Source organism: Terrapene carolina, unplaced genomic scaffold (assembly GCF_002925995.2).
Source record: "Terrapene carolina triunguis isolate 2854851 unplaced genomic scaffold, T_m_triunguis-2.0 Scaffold62, whole genome shotgun sequence".
Taxonomy (NCBI): domain Eukaryota; kingdom Metazoa; phylum Chordata; order Testudines; family Emydidae; genus Terrapene; species Terrapene triunguis.
Genome location: NW_020664413.1, coordinates 7562022 through 7575390, shown reverse-complemented (window position 1 = coordinate 7575390; position 13369 = coordinate 7562022). Strand labels below are relative to the sequence as shown.

General features: G+C 44.8%; 1 protein-coding gene across 1 annotated transcript in view; it reads right to left on the bottom strand.

The window, feature by feature from the left end:
- GLI2 (GLI family zinc finger 2) overlaps window positions 1-13369 on the bottom strand; it is a 251937-nt gene that overhangs the window by 18558 nt on the left and 220010 nt on the right. Inside the window, exons 8-9 of the mRNA XM_024197581.2 lie at window positions 11210-11323; window positions 3654-3785 (exon numbers count right to left, since the gene is read on the bottom strand). Coding sequence (XP_024053349.1) covers window positions 3654-3785; window positions 11210-11323 — 246 coding nt within the window. The remainder of the gene's footprint in view (window positions 1-3653; window positions 3786-11209; window positions 11324-13369) is intronic.

Here is a 13369-nt window from a genome sequence, read left to right as displayed (position 1 = left end):
CCCACTCCTATGACTTCAATAAAATACATCAACAGGAAGTCCTAAAATAAAACACTTGGGGTTTTGTTTTTTAGATTCAGCGTTTTTTCAGCCATCCCCCATCCCTCCCAAGGTCAGGCATGCAGATCCTGCCTTCGCTTGCCACTGAGATCAGTGGATTTGATGGTCTGTGAGACGTAGCAGCATGGGGAAACAAATGCTCATTAAAACAGAGTAACTTGCCCGCTCAGTCACAGCAAGGTATGGCTGCCTGGGCAGAAAGAGAATTTAGCAACCTTGAGAATAAACTCAGGGTTTTGTTCATGCCAATCACAGAGCACGTTAAACTATGGACTAAAAGTGCAATAGGCTAAAACGCTGCAGCTTGCTCACATTGAAAAACTAGCATGCTGTACGTGGTATAATACAGAATAGAGGGTGACTAGCCCTCTGAAGATGTATAAGGGCCTTAACACCACCATTGTTCCAAAATCTCAGTCTTTGTGGCCCTGAGACACCCTGGAGATCGGCGTGGTAGAAATGGCAATGGACAGATCATGCTCAAGGGCATACTGTATAGTGGGAGGAATGGGGTGAGGATGAGCCGAAATAACAGGAGGCTGCAGCATTCAGAATTGGCTTAGGTTTCCTCTAGGGTTTGAAGCTGAAATTTAAGATTAATCAGGTCTAAGATTCTGATTTTGTGGCGCTAAACTCTTGCTAATTGTTTTCCTAGAACTTCAGCCCCGGTGGCAGAAGGATTGTGAGATCAGTTCTTCCAGTGAGATCTCTGGAGACACTAGGCCACCTGCAGACCAGCCACTAGGCTCCAGTTGGTCTGAAAATCTGACCTGGAATTAAAACTATGGAGGGGCAGGATTAGGGGATTTTAGTCAGCTTGCCCTTCCTGCCCAACTTAGCTTTGAAGTGTTAGTTTCGGCTTCTCTCTGCTGATGAGTGAAACATTCAAAGCAGGGAGCAATGGAGTTGCCGCAAAATTGTGTGTACTCTGGCGCCACCCCACACAGATGCTGCTCAGACAAGCACGTTGGCTCACTGTGTGCTAACTAGCCCTTACGGGCCCAGGTACTTCCATCTGTGCATGCAAACATGTATTTCCATGCACAGTGGGAAGCCATCCTTTGGGAAGTTGGCTCAATACCTCTACATGTGAATTTCATTTGTGTGTGTATTTTGGGCAACAAATCCACAGCTCCTTGAACTGTTGGCAATAATTACATTAAAGTAGTGTCAGTTTCTAAAACCTTCTAAAATTAGGAAATTATTGTATATTTTTTTCAATATTTTCTTTTTGGTTTATTTAGAAATAAATGATGCTGAACTGCAGGGATCTGTCTTGCTCTGGGATGAGCTACAGGGCTTTCCCTACAACTAGGAGGAAAAAATACTGCTTGACAAATGTGGAAACACACTCCCATACAACCATGAGTTGGGAGGAATAGCTCAGTGGTTTGAGCATTGGCCTGCTAAACCCAGGGTCGTGAGTTCAATCCTTGAGGGAGTAAAAATCTGTCTGCGGATTGATCCCCCTTTAAGCAGGGGGTTGGACTAGATGACTTCCTAAGGTCCCTGCTATTCTATGATTATGGATTACTGAACAGTGATGGGATGCAGGATTGTGAGATTTATTACAACAATAAAGGGACATACCTGTGCCCACTTCTCAAATGCATCTGACTCATTCTACACCCAAAATTATTTCCAACCCAAACATATTCAGCACTAACTACACTGAATGACTGACCTCAAGTGCCTGTTAAAGCCAGCTGGATTTTGTCTTTGATTTATGATTTGGCATTTGCTCTCCTTAGCTTAAATTGTAAGCTCTCTGGGGCTCGGATTGTATTTTCATGATGTGTGTGTAAGAGTGCCTAGTGCAATCTGGCCCACATCACTGAGTGGTGGCCTCCGAGCACTCTCCCTGAATAAACAGGATAAACTAAGAAACAATAAATTAATAAATAGTAGTAATGAGAGAGGTTGTGAAAATCTCTCTTTTCAAGAAACAGATCGGTTATCATTTCGAACGTCTTACCCCCTCTAGTCTTGTGCTGTGTGTCCTTCACCCCGAGTCATTCAATCACATTGTAAAAGCTAGTTGCATGTGGCTGGCCCTTGGGAGATTGACAGCCAGTCCAGAAAAAGGCCGATAGAACAGGAAAAGCAGAGCTGCATGAGGCTTTTGAATGAAATTTGCTCAGCGTAGGATTTTGTTACATACTCAGAACTCAGGCCACTGATGATGAGGCTGGTGAATTTTCAGTGAACCTGAGCTGGCTTTAGAATGAGCCAGGTTCAAGTTACAGATTGAAATGGAGATTGTGGCTAAAGCGTCAGTGGGAGGGTTAATTGCAAAACTGGCTTGATTTTGCTGATAGTCACTTCTTGTTTTGGGGATTTTTCAGCGTCAGAGAGAAACTGAGGGGTGTGAATCAAAACACAAAATAGGTTCCCCGTAATGCAGAAATTAGTTATTTTTGTAGAGCAGATAACTGACTCACTTTGCAGAGCCTTCAAAGAATGGCTCTCGGATTGGTAACACCACCATCATCCATGGTTTTGGTTTTTGTTTTTAAATGAGACAACTCTACATTTTAGGCCACAAATCCGGTGGCTCCTTGCACAGAAGCTGACTTTTGGTTTGGGTGTTCCACTCCCCCTCTGCCCTGAGGCCCTGCTCCCGCTCTGGCCGCTTCCCCTGAGCCCCCCCCCACCCACCCGCCACTCGCTCCTCTTGGCCCCCTCCCCCTGAGGCCCCCCCCATTGGTCCTTCCTCTTTGCCCTCCCTCCTCTGAGCAGGGACGGCTCCAGGCACCAGCCCACCAAGCATGTGCTTGGGGTGGCACCTGGAGGGGGGTGGCGCGCCGCAGCGCTCCGGCCCGAGAGCGGGGCCGCGACTGGGCTCGCCGCCCTCCCCCCGGCGCTCTGGCCGCCGGGGAGAGCGGAGCCCCGGCCGGGCTTGGCGCCCTCCTCCCGGTGCTCTGGCTGCCGGGGAGAGCCTGGCTGGGCTCTCTGCCCTCCTCCCGGTGCTCCGGCTGCCAGCGGAGCCGCGGCGGGCTCACCGCCCTACCCCCGGCGCTCTGGCCGGTCGGGGAGAGCGGGCCCGCGGCCGGGCTCGGCGCCCTCCCCTGCCGCACTGTGAGGGGGGGGAGGGGGCGGCGGGAGGCTTTTTTGCCTGGGGCGGCAAAAAAGCCAAAGCCGGCCCTGCCTCTGAGCGCCTCCTGCCAGTCACTTGCTGATTGGCAGTCAGCTCCAAGGGTGCTGAACAGCTGATTGGCAGCCAGCCCAGGGGCCAGAACCACAGTGTTTGGGCTATGCAGGTGCTTTGTGTCCAACTGCCCATTATAGGGAAGGAGATTCATCCCCCCAGCAGCCATATAAGATCCCCTTCACACAGCCCTTTTATTGGGCTTTGCAAGGGGAACCAGAATTACACCCTCAGCAGTTGAAACATAAGACTATCAAATGATCTAAGCTAAACTCTTCAAGGAATTGTGAGCTGATCTTGCAGTGTTTGCACACTGTACCTCTAATTTGCACCGTTAGTGGCTCCCAGAGTGAGCTCCTGCTGTACAGCATCTTGTGATGAAAAGTGACGACAAATGCACAGAAATCCAAATTTATTGCCGGGGTTTCTTTCCAACATTACTCACATGGACGAGCTGCTCCTGAGTGTCATATTCCTTTATGCACCCTTCCCAGTGACAATTTGTCTCATAAATAACGTCAGGCTCCTGTTTACATTCATCCTTATCCAGATCTTCTTTCAGGTCTGTCAGATGCTCCTGTAACACACAGTATATTATATAAAGTGAGTTTGTTTCATCTGAATTCCTCAGTCTCTCATAGATTACAGGGCAGGTATTAATTGATCATAAAGGAAAGGACAGCTCATTATAACAATGCAACATTCTTGATTATCATGAAATACTGAGTTAAAACGGGTCTTGCAGTTATGGATCTGCCGGAGGAAATCATCGCTAGTGACAGGCCAGTCTTAAAATGTTTGGGGGTCTGATTTAGATAAACACCCACATCTTTGGATTCCCACCAGCTAGATCAGATATAGCATGAGGAAAGACTCCAGAGTCCATCATATTTATACACCCACAATTACTCTAGGGTAATACTATTATCCATATTTTACAGAGAGGATACTCGGGCATAGAGAGACTAAGAGATTCACCACAGTAAGTCTCAAGGAAGAGCAAGGAATTGAACTAAGACCATCTGAGTCCCAGGTGAGCACCCTAAGCACTAGACCATCCTTCCTCTCTTGTGAATAGTTTGTTTCTTTTGCTACCTGGCTTTATCTGGATGGAATAAGAAAATGGAAGGGGAAAATAGCCACTGAATCTTTTTAAACTATTTAAACAGTTTGGTTGAGTCTTCTTTTATCCACACACATCTGTCCTTCCTCTACAATGATAGGTAATAATAATACTTAGCATTTATACAATGGTTTACATCCTTAGAGCACTTTACAGGCACGAACTAATTAATCCTCAAAACACTCCTGCGAGGTAGGCAAATATTCATATACCCATTTTATCAAAGGAGAAACTGAGGCAGAGAGTTTAAGTAACTTGACCAGACCATACATTGAGTCAATGTCAGAGTAGAACTCAGGAACTTCTGGCTTCTGCTCCATGCTTAGTCCACTAGCATGATACAGCCAACTGAGCCTCCGGTTGGAAACCTTCCTGACTTCTTGTCAAGTTGCTTAAACCGTTCTGTGCCTCAGTTTCCCCATCTGAAAATGAGGGAAATAATATTTTCCTATCTTTCTGCAGTATTACATGGATTGAATAGTTAAAGTTTGCAAAGTGATTTGAACATCTACAGCACTATGTAAATGCAAATTATTATAATTAAGATGTAATGATGATTTAGCGCACAGGCCTTGTAGCAGCCATGTGTATCGCCGTCATTTCCAGCACGACACAGAGTGGTGGTACACAGTCTGTTTTCATTGGAACGTGACAATCAGAAGCAACTATTTACCAGGGAACATAATGCTACGCAGAGGTTCTCAAACTAAATTGCACCACATCCTAATTCTGACAACAAAAAGGGCTATATGACCCCAGGAGGGGGGCCGAAGCTTCAGCCTGCCTGAGCTCTGCCGCCCTGGGTGGGGAGGCTGAGGCCGAAGCCCAAGCCCCAACGCGTAGGGCTGAAGCCCTTGGGCTTTAGCTTCGGCCCTGCACGGTGGGTCTTGGACTTCGGCTTCGGCCTTGGGCTCCAACAAGTCTAAGCCAGCCCTGGCAACCCCATTAAAATGGGGTCTTGACCCACACTTTGTGAACCACTGTGCTACAGGAAACTACAGTACCAGGAGTTACCTCTCATTGCCTTCGGTGGAGCAGGCTGTATGGGCATGGGGCATGTGTGTATATATGCTAAGACAGGCAGACAGGCAGGCCATGCTTTCACTTGGTCTTATCTTTGCAGCACTTAACATCAGCAAACCATGTTCACCGGGACAAAGAGTGCAACAGAAACTTGCCACAAAGATCCACATCCTTTGGAATTTCATAAATTCACAGAATCAAAGGCCAGAAGGGACCATCATGATCATCTAGTCTGACCTCCTGTATAACCCAGGCCACAGAATGTTCCCAAAATAATTCTTAGAGCATTCAACCAGAGCGAGTTAAGTGTGAGCCTCAAACCCCCCAAGCTACAGGTGCTTTTTATCCCAAAGGAGAGTTTTTGTATGTGGTTTAAATCAAGCATGGATCTGACCCAGGGATCGGCAACCTTTGGCACGCGGCTCGCCAGGGTAAGCCCCCTGGTGGGCCGGGCCGGTTTGTTTACCTGCTGCGTCCGCAGGTTCGGCCGATCACGGCTCCCAGTGGCCGCGGTTCGCCGCTCCAGGCCAATGGGGGCGGCGGGAAGCGGCGCGGGCCGAGGGATGTGCTGGCCGCCGCTTCCTGCCGCCCCCATTGGCCTGGAGCGGTGAACCGCGGCCACTGGGAACCGCGATCTGCCGAACCTGCGGACGCGGCAGGTAAACAAACCGGCCTGGTCGCCAGGGTGCTTACCCTTGTGAGCCGCGTGCCAAAGGTTGCCAATCCCTGACCTGACCCAACCCCCTAAAACCGAACCCACCAGTCCTTAGGCTGCGTGGCTGGGGCCCATCTCTAGCTGAAATGAGCCTGATGCACAGATCTCAGCCCTGCAGAAAGTTGTCACAGACAAGAAGAAACAGAAGGGTTGAATGTAACTGGTTCAGACTGAAACCAAAGCCAGCGGCTTCTAATTACTTCTGGTCAGGTAAAAAAAAAAGTCATTTTCACACTTCTCTGCACTTTCTATCATAGAAAGAGTGAAGAGCCGCGAAACTAATTGGAGGGGACAAAGAAGCAAATCTACAGTCAGACCCTGTTTGAATAGGTAGGAACAAACATTCAACAATGTAAGTAGGGAAGGGAAAGCTGATGGGCATCAAAAAGCTTAATCCTGCAGCTCCCCACACATGCGCCGGCGTTCAGGGAGAGTCAAACCGGCAACAGAATGGCAGGACTGGGCCCTTTGCATTATAGAGTTAAATCAAAGGGAGAGGCCAAATGCTGAAGTTTTTGCTGCAAAGAATGACGGGGCTTTGGCCTAACAATTTAGTAAGGATGTTGGGAATTTGCCCTAGCTGTTTAGCAAAGGACAAGCTTCCCATCAGGATACATTGGAATATAACAGCCTTATAATGTAGCGGGCTCTTTGGTACTAGAGTTTCATAACAGGGTAAAATTTAAAAGGCATGTCAAGTAGGGCATTGGCCTATGCACAGGGATGGATTTTACTCAATAATGAATTAGATTGCTATGATCCCACCTCAACAGATTTACATGGGGAAGGAGATTACCACAGGTGGCAGTGTGCCTTTTTACTGCCCGGCCTTACATACTTAGAAGTGTTTAGTACTGAGATTTGGAAATAAACAAACAATCTATTTTACTATTTTCGTTCTCATGTTTAGTGTAAAGTGAAGCCTGTTAGTAAGGGCAACTGCTGGCTTTTGGGGTTTTGGGCATTATAATAAGTGTTTGCCGGATACAGATTATAATATGTAGTTTAACTCAACACCAGTGCTAAAACCCAGCTAAAGCAGCATTCAAACCAGCAAATGTGGCAACAAAGAGATGTCTTCCGCAGACTGCTGCCATATGCAGACATGAACTGGGACGGGGGCATGGATCGGTGATCATGTCGTGCTCCCCATCAGTACTTGGCCTGGGCCAGGGAAGCTAACAATCCACCCAGCAGACCAAAGTCCTGGTCACGTGCCACCTGAGGCAGGTTGTGCAGATGCTAAGATGACGAATGGGGAGTTCCTAATGGTTAAAAGAAGGGTATTACTCAGATGAGGTCGGTAATTACAGACAGCTCTAGCTCCTACTGTTGCAAGATTAAATGGAGGGCAAATTGAATAGTTGTCCCATTTAGATCTTAAAGAACAGCCTGGAATATTCATGAAAGCTGGGATTTTTAACTGGACCTAAGGGAGTTAGGTGCCCATATCCCACTGAATTTCAGTGAGAGCTGGGTGCCTAATTCCCTCATGCTCATTTGGAAATCCCAGCCTGAAAGAAGATCAGTCCAATATGATGGAACAAGGCCTGGAAGATTGTTATAATTATTAGAATTACAGTAGCAACTAGGGGCACCAACTCAGATCAGGGCCCCTGTGTTAGACGCTGTACAAATATAGAAACTATCCTTGCCTTGGAGAGTTTACTATCTAAGTAGACAAGACAGACTAAGGACTTGTCTACATGGGGAAATTTACCAGCATAATTATACTACTACGGTTATTCCAGAATGAGTACTTATGTGTGGAGTTATAATGCTATAACTACAGTGGTAAAATTATAATTGTAACTTTCCCCATGTAGGCAAGCCCTAAAGGTGGGAGGGGAGCAGAGAGGTGAAGTGACTTGATCAAGGTCACCCAGCAGCTCAGTGGCAGAGTTGGGGACAGAACTCAGGTCTTCTGATTCCCACTCTAGTGCCCTATTCACTGAACAATACTAAGGAAAAAGCATGATTTTACTGGAGACCAATGCATACTCATTTGAAAAGGGATGATATGCTGCAACCGTACACTGTTATATTAACATCAAGCTTCTTGTCCTCATTGTTAAAGCTCCTCATGTCTCTGCCACTTCTCACTTATTGACCAGTATCACATTGCCGCCATCCCCTGTGCTCCACCACCAAGTCCATCTTTGAACCCTTCTTTATCCACTGTTCCCAAGCTGCTATAGCAGTTTCTTCCCCCTTATCCCTTCAGCATGAAACACCCTGCCTGAAGGGACCATCAGGCCACCACCCTCTCCTCTTTCAAACCTTTTCTCAAGACCCACTGGAGTGTTGTGATGATTAACTAGTTAATGCTTGTACAGAGCTTGGAAGGTGAGAAGTGCTACATAAAAGATCAAGTATTATTATTAAAGCAGCTGTCATGATATCACATGCCAGGTGTGACTTTTATGTACATTTTTTACAACTCATGCATGGAGAGATTTGTTCTAATTAGCCCTTGATTGTTCTTTGGAAAAGGCTGCTCTGATAACAGAAAATTGCTGCAAGTTACAGAACAATTTCTGAGAGGGAGGTAGAATCTTTATCAGAGGCCTGTACAAAATCAGAGATGGAAAAGTCTTAGGACTTTCAGAGGTGCTGAATACCTAAAGTTCCCATTAACTTCAGCTGGAGTTGTGGGTAGAGCTAGTCAGGAATTTTCTGTCTAAATGTCCCCTGTACCCCCGCTTCCCCCCAAGTCCCTGTCGGAAATGCAGTTTCTGACAAATGCAGTTTTCTATCAGGAAAACGGAAATGAAATATTTCGGTTCAGGTTGGGTCGACTCAAATCAAAATATTTCAGTTTGTCCAACTGAATCTAAACATTTCATTTTGGGTCAGTCAGACATTAATCTGTGACTGACTGAACTGCCATGGCATCTCATGCCCCCATTCTCATCTATGAGCTGGGCTCCTTGACTGGACTACATCTCCCACACTGCACTGCTGCTTTCCTTGTGGTTGAACCACTTAGGACATTATGGGAGCGCTATGCTTGCCGTGCATGATGGGAGATATCCAGCTGGGGAGTCTGGCCCATGGTGGGGATGATGGGGCACGAGGCACCCACGCCACAACTCCAGTGAGGCACCAGAGCAGCTCAGGTAGATGCTGGCCAATGTTGAATTGAAACAAAATGCAACATTTCCAAATCAACATATAGTGATAGACTCGAGCTCAATCTATTTAGCTTAACAAAGAGAAGATTAAGGGGTGACTTGCTTATAGTCTGTGTGTATCTAGATGGGGAACAAATATTTAATAGAGGGCTCTTCAGTCTAGTGGAGAAAGGTAAAACATGATCCAATGGTTGGAAGTTGAAGATAGACAAATTCTCACTGGAAATAAGACATATTTTTAATGGTGAGAGTAATTAACAACTGAAACAACCATGGGTTGTGGTGGCGTCATTGAATTTTTAAATCAAGACTGGATATTTTCCTGAAAGATCTGCTCTATGAATTATTTGGAGGAAGTTCTATGGTCTGGGTTATAAAGCAGAACAGACTAGATGATCACAGTGATCCCTTCTGGCCTTGGAATCGATGAGCTTTTCATTCTGCCAAAAAAAAATGCAATTTTTGATTTTGATTGGGTTAACAACAAATGTCGAAATATCAGCTTTGCCTTCAGGATGGAAATTCCAGTCTTCGATGAGCTCTAGTTGTGAGTGCTCAGACCTGCTGAAAAACAGGTCCCTTTTCTACTGAGTCATCTAAGTCTATTCCTTCTGCCAAGGCAAGATTGCCCCCTACAGGGTATTTCCAATACTTTGTCCAATCAATTTTTTAAATGCTTCAAGCCATGGAGCCTACACTTCTTTTGAGAGCCTGAGCCACAGATCTCCTCATTAGGAACGGTTTCCAAATACCCAGCCTACATTTTTTTTTTGTTAATTTCATCTAATTACTGCTAATTAAATCTCCTTGTATCACTCTACATAATTCCTCGCTTTTTTGGGTACTTACTTCATTCATAAGACACTGTGAGTCAGATAATAAGAAAAATAAACGTACACAATTGCATTGGTATTCCCCCTGATTCTGTAAATGTGATCACTGGTATTGGGCATGCAGCTCTCAAAATCTGTATGTAATTAAAGGATGGTGCCAGTAAATGTGCAGTAGTCTCTCCCAGGGCTCATCCGATACATATGCTTGGGAAGGCAGGAAATTTCTTTCAGATCTCTTTTTCGTTTACTACAAGAAATAAATATGCGGCCTTATTAGCCTGGGGGGCGGCCAGATTGGTTTTTTAGGTCGTGCGCTTTCTGCTGTTTTGTGTTGTTGCACTCCTAAACTCAAAGCTCAAGAGAGATGCCTCTTTGCCCTAATCGTGCTGACTACAGCATGTTTATCTTTCCCTGATATGCTATCTTCATCAATTTTACCAGCCCCCAGATGATTGCACAAGTTGCTGTCCCCATGCATCATGCTGAAACCTGCTTCTGAACCAGTGCAGAAAGAGGAATTTGTCATCAACTCTTCTGTTCGCTTGACAATAACACAGCGTAATATTTCATGAAAATGAAGTGCCCAGAGCACTCCTGATAGTTTACAGGTGTGATAAAGGACAGTCAGATGGATATTGTCAGCCATTAAACAGTTTACAATAGCAGAGCTCTGAAAAGAAAACAAAGGTCTGTGGGCCCTTCTCAGTGTCAAATGTTGTGACAGTGATGTAAAGAATGATGCTATGAGCAATTCCATACTCAGGAGAGAAGAAGCCCTTTCTGAGAGCTTTCTACCTACATGCAAGACTTCCTTGTAATCTATGTTTGCTTTGAGGCATCAATATTGCTTGCTTTGCACTGTAGAAGTCAAGCATAATTTTTATAAGTTACCAGGACTGAAATAGTCCATCCTTCTCTCTTTCTTTCTGGGCAATTGCACCAGGAATCCAACTCCCACAAACCCATATAATGCTTCCCTCAATCAATCACAGAAACCCTGCTCCTGTACCTTGTTGGGTCTCTTTATTTGAGATCAGCTCAGTTGCCTTGCAAACTTTGATGCCTCATTACAAATTGCAGAGAAACATGAAGTGAATATTGTTCCCAAAGACAATGCAGACCCATCAGCTCACTGCATCAGGCTGACAAGACAATATGTGCCAAGAGGGTTACCTGTGTGGCTGGGGAAGCTGGTGGCATACCCTCAACTTCAGTCTTGACTTTGCTGCGCTTGTGAATTACTGGATTGACTGTGCTGCTCACGGCTGACTCACTGCTCTGCTTGTTCTAGGAAAGAAAAATTAGGGGTGATGTGGCATTAGGGTTTGAAGAAAAAATGATGCAATACAGCCTCATAACATCATGACCAGTTTATGGCAAACTGGTACGGAAAAAGAACTGGGCTGGTTATCAGGGCCACCTGCCCAGGACACAGATCTAGTGCTGGATGTCTACACTGGGTGAATTTTACCCATTTGGAGTGTGCACAGAGAGAGGGAGAAAATAAAGGAAAGAGGGAAGGCCTGAAAAAAGCAGTTGTGCATATTTACTGATGCCATTCCCCTCTCAGCCACTGCTTCAGTTTCAGAACTATCTAGACCCTGTCAAATTTAGCCAATTGTTGATTAACACCCACACTGCCACCCCAAGACAAGCCATGGTTTATTTCTCGAAACAAGATGAAATAACATGGTAAGAAACCAAATAGTTTCTATATTCTGCTTTCATGTGGTGTTTTCTTTATACTGTGTGTGTACATGAGAGGGTGTACACACTTGGCTGTGCGCCAGAAAAAAATAAGAGAGGCTACAAGAGAAAAAGCACAATGTGACACACACACAAACAACAGTCAATGAAATTAGAATACACCTCTACCCCGATATAACGCGGCCCGATATAACACGAATTCGGATATAACGCAGTAAAGCAGTGCTCCTGGGGGGCTGGGCTGCGCGCTCTGGTGGATCAAAGCAAGTTCGATATAACGCGGTTTCACCTATAACGCAGTAAAATTTTTTGGCTCCTGAGGACAGCGTTATATCGGGGTAGAGGTGTATTAAAACTGTAATGACATTGCTGTTAATTACTCAAGATCCGTACAGTATTTATGTAAACGGACACTCCACTTCCACCACCTACATTATTTTGGAACTCAATTTGTTAGGAATGAAATAAAGCAGAAGAAAACAAAACCAGTCAAATAACCCTTCAATAACAAACCAGAGTGTGCAGTCCAGCACCCATGACATACTCTAGAATAATAAACCAATCTGGACAGTCTGCTCCAGAACAATAAAATACAATAACAAATTGAAATGGGTATGTAATGGAGTGAAATAATTCTTTTGGTAGTGACACAATGGTAGTTTAAACTTCCAAGTACTGAGAGTAAGAAGCAAAAATTATTAAAAATATGCCATGTGTACTCACTAATATTCAGTACTCAACGTATACATATGTTTGGTGCCTGTGCATACAATGTGTATGGCTGATTATGAAAATTGGGCCCACAAGTTTATAAAATGGACAATAAAATCAATACAATTTACACCCAGACCAAGAGCCCATTTCATAAATGCCTTCCCAATGTAATTTGAAAAGTGTGTGTGTGTGTGGGGGGGGTGGTAAAAATTCCTCTAGACTGGATTTCTAAAATGAAAACCAGCCCCTTCTTTAGCACAAAAGGGAAACTGGGATCTGATGTGACCACCAGTCCTAAGATGCTTTGCTTTCTGTGTCTTAGCAAACATAGTGAGGGAAAGAATATGGTGGTTTTAAAAACATCTGCATGATTTACAACATTAGCAGAGGAGCAGGTAAAATAAAGGAAAAGCCGATTGGTGAAAAAACTACTTCAATTTGATTCACTGCTGTTAGACTCCAATATAGCAAAACGCTTAAGCATGTGCTTATGTCCCTTTAACTTTAATGGAACCTAAGAACTTAAGTGTTTCGCTAATAGGAATAGACTTATACATACGGCAAAGTGCTTTGCTGAATAAAGGCCCTAGAGGGTCATAATACGTTATTTGCAAATATGCATATGGCTGCTTCACAGTCACAAAAATGCTTTGTAGTTATATCTGATGTTTGCTGTTTGCTATTTGTCACTCTCCTGTTGAAAAGTTTCATCATCCAGTCAGGGAGTAGAAAATATAACAGGGATCTCAAACTCAAATCACCACGAGGGCCACATGAGGACTAGAACATTGGCCCGAGGGCTGCATCACTGAAACCTTTTCATACAATGATACTGAAGTATAGTCAAAAATGAAAAAAAAATGAAGAGTAATATAGTGTGCTATTAAAAGTCAATGTATTAACTTTTTAAAA